Source organism: Saxophila tyrrhenica (genome assembly GCF_035928015.1).
Source record: "Saxophila tyrrhenica strain CCFEE 5935 chromosome Unknown scaffold_5, whole genome shotgun sequence".
Lineage (NCBI taxonomy): Eukaryota > Fungi > Ascomycota > Dothideomycetes > Mycosphaerellales > Extremaceae > Saxophila > Saxophila tyrrhenica.
Genome location: NW_027041737.1, coordinates 87,966 through 108,621, shown reverse-complemented (window position 1 = coordinate 108,621; position 20,656 = coordinate 87,966). Strand labels below are relative to the sequence as shown.

Sequence of the window (20,656 nt, the reverse complement as noted above, 5' to 3'; positions counted from 1 at the left end):
TCTTCGAACTTCAGCCTCTTCTTCGAGAACTTCATTCTGTTCACATGCAGCATGAAAATCACCATGTGCCGGTGACAGCGCTCGCCTTCTACAATGACAGTGTGCTACTTGCGGGACAAGGTAACTACCTGCATGCGTACCAAATCGCGGACAAAACACTGGTCGCAACGCAATTGGTCTTCAAAAGGCAGGCCATACATGGGATCATTCTGAACGAGGAGGTTCCCTCGACAGGATTGATCGTTTCCTCGACAGGACTTCTCTGCGGCGGGTCACTATGTCGACGCTTCGACGTGAGATGGAGCGGCTCCAAGCTCGACGTTGTGCTTCACGAGGTCCTTGATGTCCAGGACTGGATCCTGGATGCATCTTTTGCTCACGCCTCAAGGACTGTGGCAGTAGTCACTGCTCACAATGCATTGTGGCTGAACGCATTCCGAGATGCCAATGAGGATGGCCGAAGTACCTCTCATGAACGTCTCATACCCGGGTCTAATTGCATCCTGTACTCGGCCCATGTCAAATGGCTGAGTCCTTCCACATGTCTCATTGCTGCCGGCACAGCGTTCGGCGATATCATTCTATGGTCTGCCACCCTCGAAGCATTCTCAGGCAAGTGGTCCGCAGAGAGCCAGATTCATTTCACTTTCCCTGCTCACGCTGGTTCTGTCTTCGGTGTTCAAATCTCACCATGGGTCTTCCTCCCCGGTTCAAGAGAGCAGCAGAGGCTACTGGCGAGCTGTAGCGATGATCGTAACATCAAGCTCTGGGGTGTCTCCGATTTGTCTGCCAGGAGCCCAGCCCTTACGCAGATCCAGCACGAGACTGGGTTCAACGCAAAGCCTGAACAAGCCAACAGTACGGCTCCTCCACTGATGGCTAAGGTCATGGGACATATCTCTCGAATATGGCACATACGGTTTGGTCTTGTGGGAGCAGACTCCGCCTTGAAAACGATCCGGTCTTTTGGAGAAGATGCGTCTTGCATTCAGTGGGATCTAACAGCTGAATTTGGGAGCGACCCTTTGCCGTATGCCCTGAAGCAAGCCAACCTTGCCACAGCTCATGCCGGCAAAAACATCTGGACGATCGCCTCTACGGCTGCTGGGATGCTCGCGACTGGTGGTGCTGATGGTGCTATTGCGCTCTACAACGCTGGCCAGACCTCTCAATGCTCTCGATCGCTACTTGAAGCCTTGGACAATGATGATACCTTGAAATCGTACGGCTTCGTTGGCCATGATACTCTGGTATCCACAACATGGCAAGGACGAATACTGCTGTTGGACCTGTCCTCTACAGGAGACATGAAGGTCTCCTCAATCTCCGAGCCAGTCCCTGGACTTCGAGGGTACTCGATCGTTGAAAGTGTCGCTGATGCTGCATTCCTGGCAGGTATGGACGGCTGCGTCTATGCGTACGGATCGGTCACTAAGCAGCTGTCGAAAGTTGCGGAGACTAAGAGAAAGACGGCTGGATTGTTCGCCTGCCGTGATGTCTCCGACACAGTCTACCTGCTCATCACGACCGTAGGTGAGACTTCAGCCAGGCTGCTTTCGCTCGACGCCTGCAATGGAAGTGTTGCGGACGTGCCGGCTACAGATGCAACACTTGCCCTTCCTGTCGGCTTCATCGTCACAGGCTTTACCTTCTATGCGACGGGAGACGAACGCTATGCCATACTCGGAGCGAGAAATGGCTCCATGGCTGTCTTTGCTCTCAGTGGGGGGTCGCCGGATTTTGTTCCGCCGGTCCACGTGTTCGACGAACTGCATAGCAGAGAGGCAGTAACGTCTCTTCGCTGCGTCACCACCGCCGCCGATGAAGGACAGACCTACGTCCTCTCCACCGGGCGTGATGGCACCTTTGCCATACACCGTATGCTCTTCCATCCCACGGGCGTCGAGATCCGCCTCTTGCACCAGCTCCTACTGCCCTTCGGACCCAACATCGAGGCCCTACATATCACCCCCGAAAACGATGTCTGGGTCTGGGGCTTCAAAAGCAAGCACTTCACCGTCTACTCCATCTCCGCCCAGCGCGAAATCATGACCGTCGACTGCGGCGGGGCGCACCGCAACTGGACCTTCCAACCCACCGCGTCCGGCGGCACGTTCATCTGGACCAAAGCATCACAAGTCTACCGCGAAACCCAAACGTCCCTCCCCTACGACCTCCTCAACACCGGCAACCACGGCCGCGAGATCAAAGCCCTCGCCATCACCCCTCCATCCACCGCACGCCAGATCCTCGCCACAGGCGCCGAAGACACGGATATCAAACTTTTCACCCTCGCCAACACCAACGAGTTCGAATGCATCCACACGCTCCGCAAACACAACACCGGCATCCAGGACCTGCAATGGTCTTCCAACGGACACTACCTCTTCTCCTCCGGCGGCTTCGAGGAGTTCTTCGTCTGGCGTGTCGAAGCGGGATTGCCGTTTGTTGATCTCGGCGTCGTGTGCGAGTCGAAGCATCCGAGGAGCGGGAGGTCGGATTTGCGGGTTATGGGGTTCGAGGTGAGCGAGGAGCGGGAGGGGTTTGTGGTGCGGATGGCGTATTCGGATTCCACGGTCAAAATCTGGCGTTACGCGGGTAGGACGTGGAGTCTCCTCGCCTCAGCAGACTATCTAATCGCCTGTCTGACGAACATCATTCCCCTTCCAAGCCAAGGTGACGACTTCCTAACCACAGCGACGGACGGCCATATCACGCACTGGTCCCCGCAACCCCACCTCCGCTGGACGTCCAGACATCGCGTCCACCAGAACGCCATCCTCGCCACAACCTCCTTTACCCTCCCAGACGGCGATCGGTTAGTGGTTACAGGCGGCGACGACAACGCCATCGCCTTCTCCCTCTTCACCTCCGACAATCAACTCCACACCTCTATCCTCCGCCGCGCGCACGCGGCTGCTGTAACCGGTCTCGCGCTTATACCCACCAACGACACAACGGCGGAGTTCCGGTTGGTGTCAGTGAGTATAGACCAGCGCCTCAAACTGTGGTCTATCTCGATCTCAGTCAAAGCTCAGCTCGCCGGCACGGCAGGAGGCACGGTAGAAGGAGAATGGATGGAAGTGAAAAAGCTACAAGACGTCTTCACAGCGGTGGCGGACGTCTCGGGGGTCGAGGTGTGTAGACTCCCCGGCGGGGGGACGGGGGTCCTGGGTGCCGGGGTGGGGATGGGGGTGTGGCGGGTGCCGCCGTCATTGCTACTGTAGAGGACGGCGGCATCGTACATGTACATGTACCTCCTTAGAAGCGCGGCGCGGTGGACGGCATAGACTGTACAGTGGAGCAGGATAAGATGATTTGAACAGTTCGATATTCTTCTTATTCACCCCCCTCATCACCACCCAAACATCTACCTTTCAGGTTACTTCTTCTACCCAACCCAAATCCCCCAATCCCCAATGCATGCACATGGTATCACCACCCACCCACCCACCACGTCCCCATTCCCAGTCCCAAAAGAACACTAGACACTAAACACCAAAAGCCGCCGCCGCCGCCTTAATAAACTCATGAACCCCGGTGAGAACGCCTCGCCAAAACCAAAAAACGAAAGCCCCATGTCCCATGAACCCATCCCAAGCGGTCGTCAAAAAAGTCCCGTCGGCTCCCAGTACGGGGGCACAGTACCCCCGTGACCCGTGCAATATGCATACCGTCATGCATCACATCAATAACGCCGTCAATCCAGTTATGATATTCTTGAATTTTGCCGCGCACTCCCTCCCCTCCAAGCTATTGCGAGTGCGCGATGTGTGTGGTGTAAGACATAGGAGAAAGTCCTTCCAGTGAGTGCCGTGGAGTAAAAGTGGTAATGATAATGTCCGAATCGTAATGATGTTGTAGGAAGAATCGAAAGTGCCGCTAAGCCACAGAAGCGCCGGAGCTAGATCGTGGTCGAGATGGTGTGGTGTGTCGTACGCTCCGCAGTCGCAGGTCGGGGAGGTGAGGTGTCGTGTCTCATTGCTGCCTCTGTTCCCGACCCTGGTCTTGCGCCGCATTATTCGGCCCGCCCTCGCCTCGTCTCCTCACCCACTCTCTCGCCCCCGACTGCCGGCCCTCCGCAGCCTTCTGCGCATCGGGATCCCCGCGCTCGCTTCTCCGTCCCCCTTTCCCGCCCTTCGCATCCTCACCACCCGGCGATAACCGCCCAATGTCGTACGCGAGCGCCTCGATGATGTTCTTGCGGAACTCGGCGTCTTCCTTCATGTCCTCGGCGTTGAGCTGGAAGCGCTGCTTCTTCTCCATGTCCTTGCGGCGCAGCGAGTTGATCTCTTGCACGATGTGTGCCAGGACGCCCTCGGGGCATTTGGCGCGCGGGACGGCGTGTTCGGTCTGGTTGCGCACGTAGCGGCGGGTGACGTCGACGCAGCCTTCGGCGCTGAAGGCGATGCAGTAGGACATTTTCTTGCCCCAGCCTGGGATTAGAGTTAGTGGCTGCATGTGGTGGCAAACTTTGAAGCGCAAAACATACCTTTGGCGTAGAGGAGGGGCGCATCCCACGCTTCTTCGCAGCAGTCGACGTGCACCCATCGTTTGCGGTGGACGCTGTAGATTTCCGTCCAGACGTGGTCTTCTGCGTTCCAGATCCATCGTACTCTCCCGCCCATGGCTCGGCAGAGCATGCTGAAGCAGTTTGCCCACTCGCCGCATCGGCCTTTTCTTGTTTGCAGCAGAACGAATGCGTCGTTATATCGTGGGAAGCGCTCGAAAGACTGGCACTGCATGTTGGCGCACTTGTACAGCTCCACGCGACCTGCACCTCGGGCATGTTCATCCGGTAAAGGATGCGCCATGCCGTGCGCAACAGTCGGTGACCGGCAGGTAGAGCATCGGGGGTTGTTGATCCATTCGAAGAAGTCGCGCTTGAACCACTTCAGCAATGCGCGGATGACGCAGTCTTGGTAGCCCCATGCCGCTTTCGTGTTTGGTCCCAATGATTGAGCTTCTGCCTCGAACAGGTCCGACTCTTCTTGCGCCTCGTTGTATATGCGCTCCAATGGCACGACGGATAGCGCTTCGTCGAGTAGTCCAGGGTTCTCCCACTTGCACGGTGTAGCCGAGAGCGTGAGCAGCATGTTCCGAAAGCGGAAGGACTTCGGATCGGCTGGGGGTGTAGGTACGATGGGCAGGTATTTGAGCGACGAATATGAGGGAGGCGGTGGAAGTGGTGGTTCGGATTGTGGTGGTTGTGGGGCGGCTCTCGAGGGTAAGGGTGGAGGGGCATGGCTCGATGCGTCGGTGGCTGGCTGGGAAGGCGGTTGTTGCTGCTGCGGGTCGACGACGACTCGCCGTCTCTGCGATCCCGGTCGACTGCTCAGCTGGTTCATGCGCTTGGTGGAGAGGGTTCGGCGGAATTGGGATGTCAGGTCGGCGGCCCAGGTCTCGGGCAATGGCTGCTGCGAGGATTGCGATCTCGGGACGGGCTTTCGGCGAGGCACGCCATTGTTGTCTGCCATATTTGCGATTCTGGCGTGCGGTGGTGGTCGGCCGTATGAGAGGGTGTGGGCGGCAGGTGGAAGAGGGACGGCGGAGGTATTGTGCGAAAGTCTTCGGGCGCTGTTCTGGGGTTGGCGCAGCTCGGATGCACAGCCTGCACAAGCCTTCGGGTTCCTGCTCTGCCCGCCTCGATGTCGTCGTCGCGCACTGTCAACCGGTCGCGATACTCGACAAACTCGCTCACGGCGACGGCGGTAGAGGTGTAGTGGGCAGATTCTGGCGTCTCGGAGGGGTGGAGGAGGAGTATAACGGGGTGGATGAGGGTTGGCCTCTGCATCCACGCGTCTTGCCCTCGAGCTGACGAGTTCAGACGACGCTAGCACTGAATCTGGCCTGCCGCGCAAGCAGGCGAGGCAGTCCAACCGCGACGACGCTGCAGGCGACCGTTGGTTCTCGTCCTACTACAACTTCCTCCTGGTTTGCCTCTGAGCATATGAGGAGAGACTCGTAACAATTCTCGCTCTCGCCTTGCGTGTCTTCTACCACGTCTCTACGAGAGTCTGACAAAATGAGCGCCACACATTCGCAACCTGCCAAGCCATGGAATCTGTGGAGCAGCAGCCTCCAAGGTTTTGCTTCTCCATCTTTGCCCTTCGCAAATCGACATCCATTGGGTCCACCTGCTGTTCTCTTGCTTCCTCGACAGCATATCCCATCCTACACGATCCCCTCGCCTGTCGGACACTCCACCGCTGTCTCTCGTCCGCGGGCTCGAGGCGGGCTCCGTTCGACTGACTCGTAGACATCTCCTTTGCCACTGTGCTGACTGCCACGCGGCTGCATTGATCATCCACGACGATCTCGGGGAACACGCTGGCCAGACTTTCAAAGGCGCCAGGGATTAACGTTGATCAACAACAGCATCTCATGCTCTCACTGATATGATGAAACTCGTCCCTCCACGGTCTCTGGTCAAATCCAAAGGAGAGACCCGTTGAGCCGCGTTAGGTGCCAGGCGGTCAAGCAAAGCTACCCTGGGCTGTTGTCTAGACCACATCGACCGGTGAGAGCCTTACTTCTGCCTTGCCCGCCTTGCCTACGAATCATATCAGTCGCATTATAAGTAGCCAAACCCGCAAGCCAACGTCGCCTGGTCGCCTTGCTGACTCGACACTACACTGGTGCACTGGGAAATGAGTTTGATACAAACACAATTGTGTCTTCCCGTCACGGCGAGCAACGTCGAGTCTTGAGCTCGTGAACGGTAGGTATCAGCCAAGGTGTACAGTAAGTCCTCGCGTATCTACATCTACTGTCCACAGCACTGCCCGACACGTTCACCATCTATGCATATACTTCATTCACCACATCTACTGTCCAAAATACTACCAGGCGAACGTTCCACGGTCGGACGCAGCAACAGAACCCACCGCCGTCAGACCTCCGCGACTGAGACAAACTTGAGGACCGGCACAAGCCTCGCCAGAACGCCCAGCCGCCCAGAGACTCCATGCACAGTCCACAGTGTCTAGTTACGCCGCTGCGAACGCTCCTGTAGCAACGCAGCCTCCTGGCCTGGCGGAACGCCCGGCCACCTGCATACACCAGCCGCAGTCCACAAGAGCTAAGGCCACTGCCGTGACAGGACCCATGCAAGCAGAGGCTCCGACAGAGCGTCTGGCCGTCCACAGGCCTGCTGACAACGCTCATACTGCTGACACAGAGGCACAATACTCGGCGAGCGTCCTTGCCTACGGGATAGCAATGCCGAATACCGAAGTGCGATCTACAGCCGCTACGACGGACCCCTTCAAGCTCCCATCGACACCGCTAATCGCCTAGTACCGGAGAGATCGAGGAGGCCGGTAGAGGTGACAGCGGCTACACACAGACTAAAGCGGATCAGGAGTTTGACCACGAACGTTGAGATTGGACCTTCGGTTTTGGCTTCTGAGAAACGTGAGGATTATATAGTCAACATCACGATGACTTCTTAGCAGGAGGCAAGATCGCTGTTGCATAATAACTCAGATCTCAGGGTTGGTTGAAAAAGATAAGAGGCCTTAGAACACCCGGCCCATTCTCAAAGCCACCTGGCTTTGCGGGTCGCCACAACTCATACCACACTCCCAGCCTCCTTTTGTACGATTCCCAAAGACGAGATGTTCACGTGGATATTTTTGTTCCGAAAAGCTGCGAGGCGAGACACCCCGACCGGCGGGGTATTATTTGTAACGCCTGTAAGACCTCAGAGTCCCGCGGATCTCATCTCGCCGGCGTCCAATAGCCCGGAAGGCATCGTCCAAATCGCTCCATTGTCATCGGTCCACCATCCAAAGAACTCGCAACCGCCAATTGCACAGCTGAAGAACAATCCTCGGGGATGGTCGACATCGTCCTCTCCTGCTACCTGGAGCCGGCTAGGCAGAGTGTTCAAGCATTCGCAGGCAGGGTTCTCAAGATGGATGCCAGCCATATCTGCAAAGCACGAGAACTTTTTGCGCTTGCCACATTCGACTCGCTTGCAGACGTAGTAAGGTCGTCCTGCATTGCCGTTGGCGTTCCAGGGGCTGCAGACTTTTCTTGTTGTGGGATGCCGACAGTCGAGACATGTTGGCGGACCTCTCTTCTCCAAATACGGGTGCTCGGAACGCGGATCCATGGTGGGTGTTGGAGTGTTGCTGAGGGTGGTGGCGGTGGTCGAAGCTGAAGACAATGGGGAAGGGGGAGGCATGGGAAGGTATGTAAAGACAGCGCATCTTCGAGGGGCCAGCTGCAGCGGGAGCTACAGGCGCCTGTGCGAACCAGACTTGGGAGCGCTTGTACCATTGGACGAAGCTACCCTTGCGCGAACACACCGGTCACGCTGTCTTGTGATCCCAGGTAGCTTGGTGCGCTTCTTGCACAGCGTTGCCTTGTCACTGATCCTCTCTCGGCAACGCCTCAGAACATGATCTGCCTTTGATGGATCGTGCGCTTCCTCCCACGCTTCGAAGGGATTGGTAAAATTCCGCTATGGACGGGTCTCTTATCATAAAGAGCTTCACCACGCCAATTCCTCGTTCGACACCGTCCTCGGTACTCGCCTGCTTGACGTCACCAGCCTCGTCGAGCACACTCACAACGCAGCCCACCTTTCCGTCAGCGCTGACAGTGCGTCGACACTTCCGCGACAGGCCAGGAGGACTGTCGTACCACGAAATTACGTGGCTGTTCGCAGCACGATCGAGCATATTCGCATCGTGAGCAGTGAGGTCTCGTACCTCGCCAGCAACCAAGGATGGGGTGGATATCGAGAGAGGTGAGAGCTGCTTGTGGCCCTGTTGGGATCACCAGATGTCCTTGGAGCTACGGTGGGGGTAGCCAGCGGGTTGGATCTGCACATGGTCGGCCGATGCAGAGCTTTTTCAGACGGGCAGAGTGGCCGTGTACCGTCGAGAGCAGTACAGCCATGCTATCGCGAAGGGCATTGCTTGTGGAGCGGTTGTGATAGTCTGCAATCCGAACCGCGCATGGCGTTGCAGAAAGCGACGTCGCATACTCGATGGCATCGGCGGTTTGTCTTGAGTCGGGCAAGTAGTATTCTCCGATGTGCAGTCTACACGTCGGGTGCGACTCACGCAGCGCTCGAAGCAAGCGGCGCGGGAACTGGCGAGTAGAGGCCCATGTCAAGTCTTGCAGGGCCTTAGCAGATCGGAGCAGTCGTACAAGTGCACTGTCATCAACATTGGCGTGAGGGGCCTCATTGCGGTGCGGACATTCTAGTCTCCGTGGGTCTCCAGCAACTGCCCTGGGCCCTGAGCATCGCGTACCACGATTAGCGGAGAGTAAGTGAGCAAAATAGGGCAAAGCTTATGTAGGGCAACGTTGATCTAAGCTCTCTGTAGTTGTGGCGGCAAATGGCATCGCAGGATGGTGCGTACGTAGGGATGACCCCAGTGCCTTGGTGACGCTGATGGAAAGGTTCTAACGATGGAAAGGTTTGGATCAGGCTTACCTCGTCGGTCTCGCACCTCAAGTTCTCGGAGATTGAAAGGGGATTGTCGTCGTAGAAGGAGTTGCATCCATTTTTCGGCCTCAGCTTCGAGTACATCCCCTGGCTGGACTGTCAGCCTGAGGGTGTGGAAGAGCTGAGTGTTTGCTGCTTGCTCGTGTTGCTTGCTAGCGAGCGCGAAAGCAGCAAGACCCGTTGTATCTAGGTGTTGCACGATCGCGCATAGCAGCTCGAAAGGGAGGTCGTCGAAGGTGGCCATGTTGCCGGATCGACTAAATGGCCCTCGCGACCTGTCTTCTTCGCGCAGACGATGGCTAGGCCCCGGCTTTGATACAGGTAGGCCTATTTGTCAAGTTGGCGAAAAGTCAAAGCGGTCGTGAAGTAGGTGAGGCTTTCGAAGTGATGGTCGTCTCACCGACAGGTAGTCACCCCTGTGTTGCTGTTGTGTAACCATGATCCACCCATGCCTGATGCTGAGTCTCCAGCATGTCGCCAGCTCTGACCACGCGACGTATGCCACCCCCTCAAGTCATTCGCAAAGAAATATACTCATAGTGCTCACAACAACCAGCATACTAACCTCCGAACAGAGGCATCGCTGGTCACCCACAATGGCAGACGACGGCCAAACCCATCTCATTGGCTCAAGCTCCCAGTCTCGAGGCTGAACGACGGTTTCCACGACGCCGAAAGATCGCAAAGAATACCCTATGCAAACCCTGATCTCAGCTGACTGTGAAGTCTATTCAGTAGTCTACTCAAGGTGTTGCAGAGCTTAGAGAAAACACGTATATAAATCCAAGCAACAATCGATCAAGCTCTCCAAGCATTTCCCACCCAAGCCCCGTACCTGCAGCTTTCATCGCCACCATAACGATGGGTTCACTCTCAGACACGAAACTGAACGTCACAATCATAGGCGCAGGCATAGCCGGCCTCGCAACCGCCGTAGCCCTCGCCCAGAAAAACCACAACGTCACGGTCCTAGAATCCAAACCCGCCCTCAACGTAAGTACCACACCATCGATCCGCCGTGACAACGACCCCTGACCGCCGTGCAGGAATTCGGCGCCAGCATAGGCATAACAGCCAACGGCGTCCGCCCCCTCAAAGCCTGGGGTCTCACGTCCGCGTTCTCCAAAGTGGTGACGAAAAACGGCTTCCTAGACTTCCGCGACGGCTTGACGGGAGAATTGCTCGGACATCTACCGCACAACAAAAACAGCGCGGCGGTGATCGGGTACGGAGAGGAGATCTGGAATATCAATCGCCGGGACTTACAGGACGTTCTAGCTGCGGCCGCGGAGGAGGCTGGGGCGAGGTTGGTGTTTGGGAAGGAGTTTGAGAGGATTGATCTTGAGACGGGGAGCGTGGTGCTGAAGGGTGGAGAGACGGTGGAAGGGGATGTGGTTGTCGGGGCTGATGGGATCGCGTCGGGTGTGCGGAGAGAGATTCCGGCGTTGAAGGGTGTGGAGGCGATTCCGAGGGGGAGTGGGTGTTATCGGTGTACGGTGCCCAAGGAGAAGATGCGTGGGAATGCGAAGCTGGAGTGGTTGTTGGAGTCGGGGGATGAGTATGGGTTTCTGGGGCCTGGGAGGTATCTTCTCAGCTGGCCGCTGCCGCCTCACAGGGCGTATGATGTGGTGCTTGGGCCCGTCCCTGACGCTGAGGTGCCACCTGGTCGTTGGGGAATGAAGGGAGATCCAGAGGTGGCGAGGGCAGATTTTGCGGACTTCTGCCCCACCGTCGTGGAGTTGTTGGAGCATATCGATACTTGCGTCAAGTGGAGGATCGCTGAGCTGCCACCATTGGAGACGTGTCGCAGCGAGAGTGGGAGAGTGGTGATTATCGGAGACGCGTACCATGCGATGCTACCGCACGCAGCAAGCGGCGGCAACTCCGCCCTCGAGGACGCCGCCTGCCTCGCCAAATGCCTCGACTGGGCCGCCCGCACCTCTCGCCCGGTGTCCAGCGCCACGGAGGCCTTCCAAGCAGTCCGGCAGCCGCGCTTGCATCGAATGCAGATTGCGTGCCACGACGCGGTTGAGCTTCTCGATGGAAAAGAGGACTTCATCCCCGTTCGAAAGCAAATGCTCGCAGCCGCGACAAAGGCTTACGATGCGGATCTTGCGCTGTCGGAGGCGGAGAGGCGCGCGCGGCCGAAGGAGGATGCGGATATGCAGGCGAAGTTCCCAACGGAGCCGTATTTGCAGTGGCTGTATGGGTATGATGCTATTGCAATTGCGAGGGGGCATTTGGCGAAGCTGTAGCGTTTTGAGTAGGAGCTGTGATGAAGGAAGTGTGCCTATAGATGGAAAGTTGAATGTCAACGCGAAGACTTATGGTCTACGAGAAGCACTCCGTGTCTGGGATCTGGAATCTTGTGCAAAAGCATTCTTGCCTTCTGCTGAAGGCGAAGTCCTCAGGATGTCGAAGGATGGTCCTCATGTTTCTCACAGGCCAGTATCGAAGATCCTCTCTGAATGTCCACGGTCAAAGTCCAGACCCACCTTCTCATATGCGCTTGTCCATGCCAGTAAGAGGAATTGATCAGTCAGCGTCAGGTACAAGGAGCTGAAGTCGCCGTAATGAGGTCTTGGTATAGCAAAGCAGCCGTAAGTTTGGAAGCGGGCAGCGCCACACATGCCCTGGGCTAAGAATAGCATGTGATTGTCGTTGCAGGCAGGGCAGGGTCCATTTCCGATTCCCTTGCTGTTCGCCGAGTCCGTCGAGTTAGAGGAGACTCGTAATTGCCTGTCGCCGCATTCACCATGTTCGTGGACTCCACCCTAGGCGGCGCAAGCAAATTACGACGTACCCTCATAGGACTATGCAGTCTCTGAAGAGTCCACGTCCTCAGCTTGCGAAGCGGCCGCCGCAAGGCTTGCTGCTTGCTCCAGAACGTTGCAGTCAGCAACTCCCAAATTACTTGAGACGGCCAGAGGTGGTGTATCAGCATCCAGCACGGCAGGCCTTGCAGTCGGTTGCAGGAACAGCGCTTCCGAGGCTTCCTATGGTGGTATTCCAAGGTGATGAGCCGGGTAAGAGCTAACAGGACTGGGTGCTTGGCCGCTGAGAGGCGTAATCAGCCACGAGGGCCATTGAAGGCGGAGTAGCCAGCCCTGCTGCACGCACGTTGCACATCCAACATTTGTTGTCTTTTATATCTTACCCCTTCGCTCTGCGGTGGGTATTGGACATCTTTGTGATTCACGATACCATATTACTGTCGTTATAGCATTGCATACGAAGAGTAACTCAACCCAAACACATCACAGCAGCAGCGAGCTTGACAACATGGGCAAAGGAGGTAAGCAATACAAACGCGGTCCAGTACAACAACCACCACCAACTAACACCACCCCTCCCAGGCCGCATCGCCTGCATCTTCACTCCCTGGGTCCTCACCGTCGCCAGCTTGATTTGCATCATCATCATCGAGATCGCCGGCTGGAACAAGTCCCTCCTCAGCGACTACTACTTCATCAAAGCCAACTTCAGCGACCTCTCCGTCTCGGGAGCAGGCGACCTCGCAAACACCACCACCCTCACCGCCGCCCTCCAACAAGCACAGCAAAGCAACACCCTCGAAGACGTCTACGAAGTCCACCTCTGGAACTACTGCACCACCGACGAAGATGGCTCCAACGTCGAGTGCTCCGACCGCCACGCAAACTTCTACTTCGACCTCGTCTCCATCTGGGGCCTAAACAGCACCGCCGCCGCGGCCTCCTCCACCTCCACCTCCTCCCGCCCCAGCGCACAAAACAACCCCATCCAGAATGCCGCCGACAACCTACAAGACAAAACCGAAGGCCTCGAGCGCGAGCTGCTCGGCGACGCGGGAGAAAAAGCCTACACGGCGTACAAGAAAGTCGCCAAAGCCATGTTCATCCTCTACGCCGTGGCCTTCTGGACCGAACTCGCCACGCTCGCGCTCTCGCTCTTCGCCATCTGCTCCCGCTGGGGCAGCCTGTTCACCTGGCTCTTCTCGTTCGTCAGCTCAGTCATCACGCTCGCGGCCGTCGCGACGACGACGGGCGTCTACCTCGCGCTGCTGGGAGCGCTGCGCGGTCTCCTAGACCCATACGACGTGAAGCTGCAGCTCGGCAGCAAAGCATTCACGGTCGCCTGGCTCGGCGTGGCGTTCTCGTGGGCCGCGACGTTGTTCTGGCTCTTCAGCATTTGCTGCTGTTCGGGAGCGAGTAACCCACACCACAAGAGCAACAAAGGCGGGCTCTGGAACGCCGAGCCCAAGGGACAAGGGTATGGTGATTACCGCGGCAGGGGTCTGAAGGTGGAGAAGACGGGCGGGTATGAGAGGGTCAATAGCCCGTTCTTGGGCCACGCGGAGCAAGGGCATGGGGATCGCGTGCCGTTGCAGCAGTATCCGCAGCAGCAGACGGGGTATACGCAGGGGGCGTATGAGCCGTTTAGGCATAACTGAATGTTTGAGGATGTGCGTGGGCATGTAGATGGGACATAGCGATGGCGTTGGTTTTTTGATGAGTACGATACCACAATGGCATGGATGATGCGTATGGATACATGTGTCTTCTGATCTCACCTTCAACTACGCCTTTCCTTGCTCCGAGTTCTCCAGCGGCCGCTCGACAATGACCACTTCGAGCGGCTCGTTCGCATCGTTCGAGTCGCCCTGCAGAGCGACCATGCCCAGTATAGGCCGGTACTTGAACGTGCACCACCATTTCTTCTCCTTCTTCTTCCTCTCCACGACCCCATTAACCTTCTCCTCCTCTTCTCCTGCGCTCGGGATGTCCTTCATATCTGGCTTGACATCCTCCCTCGGCAGATCTTCCAGCTTAGGCCTGTAGTCCACCACATCGTCCTCGTCATCCTCCTCAGCTTTGATGTCCGCTCCACGCAGCTTGACTACTTTTCCGTCTTCGAACCGCGTAACGACCTGCTCCTGGGCATTGCTGATCCGACTGCCAGCGCCACTATCAATCTTTCTCCGCTTTCGAGCATTTTCGTCCTCGGCCTCATCATTGGGTTCTTCCTTGATCCCACGCTTAGGTTTTCGCCGCTTCTTGACCACCGCCTGCGCCCGGCCTTCCTCCGGCAAATCCTCGCTGACGTTTAGCATGCACACGAACGAGCTTCCGTAGAGCCATATGCGCTCTCTCCTCTCGTTGACGTCCCACACGGCGCCCATCACACGATCTCTGATCTTGGTGAAGTCTTCTGGTAGAGCTGCGGTGGGGTTCCGTCGACTCCAGTCGCTCAGTCGACCAGCGAGGACGTCGAACTCGAACATCTGGTGCTTTGCAGTCATCACGAAGAGTTTGTGTTGTCCGTGGGGTAGTTCATGCGAGTGCGCGTGCGGGTTACTTCGTGTCGAATGCACGCCTGGGTTGCCGTTGGCCAGGTGGTTGCTGCTCTGGTCTTCACGCGGCGGCCGGAAGGTCAAGATCAAAGCCGGCGAGTCGAGCCTTGGTAGTAGATGGCCGGAGGGATTGCCGGTCCAGTGTTGTCCGTAAAAAATAGGCGTTAAATCGTCGTCTTCCGAGCTATCTGAGCTCGAGTGTGCATCTGAGCCCGCATCCGACGAGCGTTTGTCCGAGTCCTTCTCCGCAAGGTCGATAGCAGGAGCTGACGTGTCCTCGTGGCCCTCGAGCACCCAAGAGTCCAGATGGCCGGCCCTGTCGCTGGCTACCAGTACAGACCCATCGGCAGCAAAGGCGAGCTGGGTGATGGTACGATCGAAGTCCGTCAACACGGAGCGCGTATGCGTACGGTGCCGACGGTCCAGCTCAACAATCTTTGGCAAGACCTGCAAATACTTAGGCCTGTCCGGATCACTGGCAATGCGTGCCAGGAAGACCTCTGATTGAGGTGAAACGGCAGCTAGCCACTTGCCGTTCTCCGAAATCCTCAACACATGGGCGCCAGACTTCGCCAACTCATTCGGCAGGTGAAGCTTCCTGACGGCGAGAGTGTCACTGTCCGCACGCCTTCGAAGCTGGAATAACTTGACTTCCGCGCTTGTCGCAGCAGCCAGTACGCTGCCATCTGCAGAAACGGAGACACTGCGGATGTTGGCCGTGGTGTTCAGATTGATTCTCGCTACGAGTTTTCGAGGACTCGGCGAATGGAGCAGCTTGTCGGCCGTCTCGTGTTTCGAGACTCGCCATATGGTGATGGACTTCTCCCACCAGCTGACGAGTAGCCTCGCTCTCGGTGCACTTGCTACTGGTGGGTGTTGTGGAAGCATTGGCAGGGCCCGCACATTCTCTTTTCCGTACTCTCGCAACGGTGTGACCATGGGTATAGCATCGCTCCCTCCAGAGACAATCATGCTCAAGGTTTTGCTATCAAAAGCAGCCATAGCTTTGACCTCTCCACTGTGAGTTCGTTTGTGGCCCACCTTACCCCAGCTCGCTCGCCCGTCGTTGTTCGATTGTCGAAGTACCGCGATCTTGCCGTTGATGCTGCCGGACATGACCGTCCTGCCATGACTGCTCGCAACCAAATCCAGGCAATCCGAGTCGTGGCACGCTATCCGCTGCGTCATCGAGTATGTCTTGCCGTCCCAGAATTTGACCTCTCCATTCGAGTCTCCAGACACAATGTCGCCGTTCGGAAGGCATCGCACCTGCCAGACCAGACCGGTCTTCGGCGCGCCCGGCACACTGACCCCCAAACTCATCGCTCTGAGCATGTTGCTATTCCTGGTATCGTAGACTCGAATCATGCTGTCCGCAAAACCTGCCACCACCCGGTCACGGTTCTGGTAGGTAATGCACATGCATCGTGCCTTCTTGCCCGCCACGCGCGCCAGGAAGCGCTTGAACTGCAAGTCATTGTCTGCTGTCGAGAGCAATGCGATTGTGCCATCACCGCATCCAGCCACCAGATCCTGCCCTTGCGGCTCTTCACTCGAATCCTTCTGCGGTCTCCATCTCGGCTGCGCAGCCAGACACCACACTTCGCTGAAGTTGCCAGTCGACTGCCTTTTGGGCTTCCCAGTCGCGAGATCCCATTCGGTCACCGACGGCGAGGAAGCGATGCTAAAAAGGCGCTGTTGGCCGGGGATATATTGGCCGTCTGCATCCTTCTCATCCGGATCTTGTGTCCACGCCAGCCCATCGATGTTCGTGTTGTTGCCAGGAAACACAGCTTCTTGCACCCAGAGTCCACGCCGGGGGTTCCATATCTCTACGTTGCCATTTGTTCGTCCGACTGCAAGTTTGAGTGCCGGCAATGGTCCAGTATATCCGCTGTCGCTGTTCCTGGAGAAGGCGAGTGCGCTGATCGCTGATGTCGGGTACGGTACAAACCGCGCTCGGTGGACGTCCATTGAGAATATCTAATGCCTGACTTGCGGTTATATTGTCGCATGGCCTGCCATAAAAGAGCAAGTCCTCTTGAGAGTGATTTTGCTTTCCAAGCTTCGTTCTCTCCAAAAATTCTGGCCGAGATCGGGCTAGCGACTAGCTGCATCTCGGGCCGAGCACGTCGCGTCCCGCGCGAGCTAGTCTTTAATAGGAAGGAAGGCTTCTAGAACATTTGTCGAGGGCCTCTCCGTAACACAGCGTGAGACAACAAGCAACAGCCGATGTTCCACAGCAGGCTGCACGAGAAGTGCTCGAGCACATGGAAGAGGTGTGGCACGTGAGGAATTGAGATTGATCGTATGCTTGTCAAACATAGTATGTATTTGAACACGGGGTATCTGAGTCGCTGGTGAAAACCATCTTTCTATTAGCTACACGCCTCTCCGCTTGCAATATTGTGCAAGCTGAGCGATTCCCGATCCCTCAGCAACCTCTTACATTTCTGAGCCAGGTAGGTGATGCTGATGCTTTTGATTCCCTTCCCTTCCCCGCCTCCCTGTACCTTGAATTCATAGCCGTGCCGGCGATGAATGAGACCGACGCATGCTGAAATGGCTTCAACGCTTGCAATGCTATGCTGAAGTATGATGTCGATGACTACGAGATTAGTGACGTTGCGCTTCACCCTGTCAATATGCTGGATGCACCCAAGCTGATGTACTTGCAGCGAGGCCGTCTGCTTGTTCATGAGACGAACTGCGGCTGCGGCATATACTGGGACGCGAAGTGCGTGTGCGGGTACTGGTGCTGTTCGGCGCTCGGTGGTGGCGTCGAGGCATTCGGCACCATCGGTACCAGGGCGTTGTTTGTACTGCAGTGGAACTTGTCGGGCGTGATCGGCGGGGTGAGGACACCTGCTGGATACATCGGGAAGCCTGGCTTCTGTGGGGTCTGAGGGTACGTGACGCCGGCTGCGATCTTGGAGACGTCGAGATGCTGGAGCTCGTTGGCTGGGGTCTGGTTGATCTGAGCGGCGACAGCCCTCTGCTGATGGAAGAACAGCTCCAGTCTTTGCGATACTGACGATAAGTGGGGTGCTGCGTACTTCCTGTACAGGGGTGCCGATGGCTGAGCAAGGTGATTGGAGAGGCCAAGCACGACGTTGTTGTCAATCTCAGCCGCCCACGAGCCGTGGTTTGCCTGGGCGCGGCTGAGGATGCACCTTGCAAGCCCCAACAGCGACCGCGCCATGACCGATGGAAGCACCGAGATGAACTCCTTGTGATACAAGGCGAGCTCCGATAGGTAGAAGGTCATGTGTTGAACCTCGGGATCAAAGGCGACGTCGGACATGGCGAGATCGATGAAGCTTGGGACGGTGGGGTGGCCAACGATCCAGTTGAGAGTCTGCAGTACATGCCACTCCATCTGGGTGAACATGTCGTCGTCGTAGAGTGAGCAGCACATCGACTTGAGTTCTCGGATGGTGGGAACCTTCTCCTTGTGGTCTCCATACTTGGCCGCGATGAGGAGAGCCGCGCAGCCGACGAGCTGGTAGTGTCTCTTGTACACCACACGTCTCGAGCAGTAGCGGTCCAGAATGTTCACAGCGAGGTGGAGAGTCTCGGGCAGCAGCTGGAACGCATGGTGCGCCTCGAGGAGGAAGTCCAGAAGGAAGGGTCTCATAAACCACTGAATCTCCGTCTGGATTTCGATCGACGCGACGTCAGGCATGGTCTCCCCCTGGATGGAGTCAGTTTCGAACACCAAGACAGCGAAAACTTCATCACTCACCTCCATGAACAGCATGTGGTCCAGAACGTCTTCTTGGTACTCATCGGCAGTCATTTGCGAGAGTTCCTCAGCGAGAGCGTTCTGACGGAGCTTCCCGATTGCCTTCTTCCTCTCACGATCCGCAGCTGCTCTGGCGAACATGCCGTCGTCGTCATCGTGGTTCTCGACGAAGTAAGACTTGCAGTAACCGTAGGAAGGAAACTGTGGCTGAGGCTGAGACTGGAATTGCTGAGGTTGGAAGTCCATTTTCGTTGCTGTGAGGGGTTGTTGTGAGGTGTTAAAAGAAAGGATGTCAGGTCTCCAGGATTGACAGATGTCGGTGAGTGTCGAGGTTGGATGTTATTAGTAAGGAGAGTGTCGAGTCCGAAAGGTCGACGTAATTAATGAATGTGACGCTCGTTGATCGAGCAAGTAAAGGATTGTCAATTAGTTGGTGGTGCAAAGGAGTGAATGGTCCAAGACAGGTCGCTCGGCCGGTGATCGAGTGATGTCTGTCTGTTATAGACTAATTTCCTGGAGCACCTGATGAACGATTTCGTTAGCGGTCTGTCGCGTGCGTTACTGAAGATGTAAGGCCGGATGAAATGAAGCATACCTTGGGAATTAGATTACAGTGTTGTATGGACTGAGGCGTGTGTACGCGAGCGTTCGCTGACCACGGGCTCCTTGCAAGCCACGGAGAGGGGACCGATTGGGCGTGAGGCTTCGGCAGATTAGACTGTCGTCACCTTGGTATGCCGGGTACTCTGCAGAGAACGATCTAACGTTCCCGCCGTTGCTGGTGTGGTCGGTAGGTTCCGAAAGTGAGGGTCTCTCGGGGGATCCCTTGAAGAAGCTGGGGAATGTTCAGCACTGATTCTCCGACACGGTGCCTCATCAGACAAGGGCGCCAGTAAAGTGAGACTCACCTTGATTGCTGAGTGTGGTCGAGGCGGACGAGAGCTCGTTTGGGTGATGTGAACACTGTTCGGGGCGAAAAGCAAGAACGCTCAAAGCTATGGAGAAGTCAAGTCAGCACGCTGAACTTCAAGCACGTAACAACTACTCGCGACGGCTGCTCGCAATGGCTCTGGCTTCTGGCGTTGGCGAGTTTCCCAAGGGCTGGTAACCAGTGCTGATCGAGTCCGGTCCAGTGATGGCCAGGGTTTTCGCGTGTCTGGCGGGTTGGCAATCTTGACAGGAATCTGCTATGGCCTCCAGGTGTTCGGTGGAATGCAGCCAGAATGTTCGAGCCCGAAGACGTCCAGTCCACTGGTATAAGGCTATTGGTCGTATGGACAACGTGCCGTAGCTGATGTCCACGGTAGAATGCCTTGGAGTGGTGTCGAAAGTGGAGTGAAGAGTTTTCAAGTCCAGACTGTGAAGTGACGAGAGCGATATGGTGGCGTGGTGGGGGTGGTTGCCAGTTGCCAGTCGCGGCTGCCTCTTGTATATATCAAGCAGGCCAATGAGAACACTGCTCTGTTCTGGATCGTTTTCGAAGGAAGGAGCGATGGCGATGCCCATCGTTTTCGACTTCACCTCTTCATCGTTCTTCAATCTTCACATGTTTCGATAGTGGTTGGTGCCGCTGTTCATGTCCCCTGGAATGCTGGAATGCCAATGCCATGTAGCCCGGATCTTGCCAGTCTCTCTTCGTTCCACGTCCAATTGCACCCACAGCAGCGTCTGCCACAAACTCGCTTACCTTTTGAAATTCAACAACAACGATGTGCTCGGACACGCGGAGGATAGGTACGTGGTACAGTTGGTACAGTCGCGGAGGGGTCGGTGTTCGGAAATGAGGGCGAGGGTCCGGTCGAGATACTCTACGATCAACGAAGAGGAGAGTTCGACGGATTGAGGGTGACGGCTCGGTAGTCTGGAGGATCGAAGAAGACCAAACGGATCTCGAAGAGCTTCACGTTGGTCACGATACCTTCGCCGGGAGTGAGGGAATGATGCTGGGCCAAGACTGGACCCAGGGGAGAGATTGCTGGAGGCAGGAGAGACTTGCAAAGACCGATTGGACTTTGGCAAATGCTGCTCCTGTTTATTCAATGCTCCATGGCAATGGATGAGGAAGTGGTCGAGGAGAGGACGGACACACACGAGGAGGAGAAGGGTGAAGTTT

At 56.5% G+C, this 20,656-nt stretch overlaps 6 protein-coding genes across 6 annotated transcripts; 3 read left to right on the top strand and 3 right to left on the bottom strand.

Moving 5' to 3' along the window:
* Positions 1 to 44: 44 nt before the first annotated feature.
* WDR6 (WD repeat-containing protein 6) lies at positions 45 to 3,227 on the top strand (the record flags this gene model as incomplete). Its single annotated transcript, XM_064800631.1, has 1 exon — positions 45 to 3,227. One exon carries the CDS (start codon positions 45 to 47, stop codon positions 3,225 to 3,227), a length of 3,183 nt encoding a protein of 1,060 aa, XP_064660582.1.
* Positions 3,228 to 3,978: 751 nt separating this feature from the next.
* Positions 3,979 to 5,477, bottom strand: png1 (the record flags this gene model as incomplete). Its single annotated transcript, XM_064800630.1, has 2 exons — positions 3,979 to 4,436; positions 4,493 to 5,477. 2 exons carry the CDS (start codon positions 5,475 to 5,477, stop codon positions 3,979 to 3,981), a joined length of 1,443 nt encoding a protein of 480 aa, XP_064660581.1.
* A 4,850-nt stretch (positions 5,478 to 10,327) lies between these two features.
* LTR77_003372 (uncharacterized protein) lies at positions 10,328 to 11,721 on the top strand (the record flags this gene model as incomplete). Its single annotated transcript, XM_064800629.1, has 2 exons — positions 10,328 to 10,459; positions 10,513 to 11,721. 2 exons carry the CDS (start codon positions 10,328 to 10,330, stop codon positions 11,719 to 11,721), a joined length of 1,341 nt encoding a protein of 446 aa, XP_064660580.1.
* A 1,027-nt stretch (positions 11,722 to 12,748) lies between these two features.
* On the top strand, positions 12,749 to 13,898 carry LTR77_003371 (uncharacterized protein; the record flags this gene model as incomplete). Its single annotated transcript, XM_064800628.1, has 2 exons — positions 12,749 to 12,761; positions 12,823 to 13,898. 2 exons carry the CDS (start codon positions 12,749 to 12,751, stop codon positions 13,896 to 13,898), a joined length of 1,089 nt encoding a protein of 362 aa, XP_064660579.1.
* Positions 13,899 to 14,024: 126 nt separating this feature from the next.
* UTP4 (U3 small nucleolar RNA-associated protein) lies at positions 14,025 to 16,772 on the bottom strand (the record flags this gene model as incomplete). The annotated part of the gene is made up of 2 exons (XM_064800627.1): positions 14,025 to 16,704; positions 16,753 to 16,772. The coding sequence occupies 2 exons, from the start codon at positions 16,770 to 16,772 to the stop codon at positions 14,025 to 14,027; spliced, it is 2,700 nt and encodes an 899-aa protein (XP_064660578.1).
* Positions 16,773 to 17,493: 721 nt separating this feature from the next.
* LTR77_003369 (uncharacterized protein) lies at positions 17,494 to 18,789 on the bottom strand (the record flags this gene model as incomplete). The annotated part of the gene is made up of 2 exons (XM_064800626.1): positions 17,494 to 18,492; positions 18,544 to 18,789. 2 exons carry the CDS (start codon positions 18,787 to 18,789, stop codon positions 17,494 to 17,496), a joined length of 1,245 nt encoding a protein of 414 aa, XP_064660577.1.
* Between the last annotated feature and the right edge of the window lie 1,867 nt (positions 18,790 to 20,656).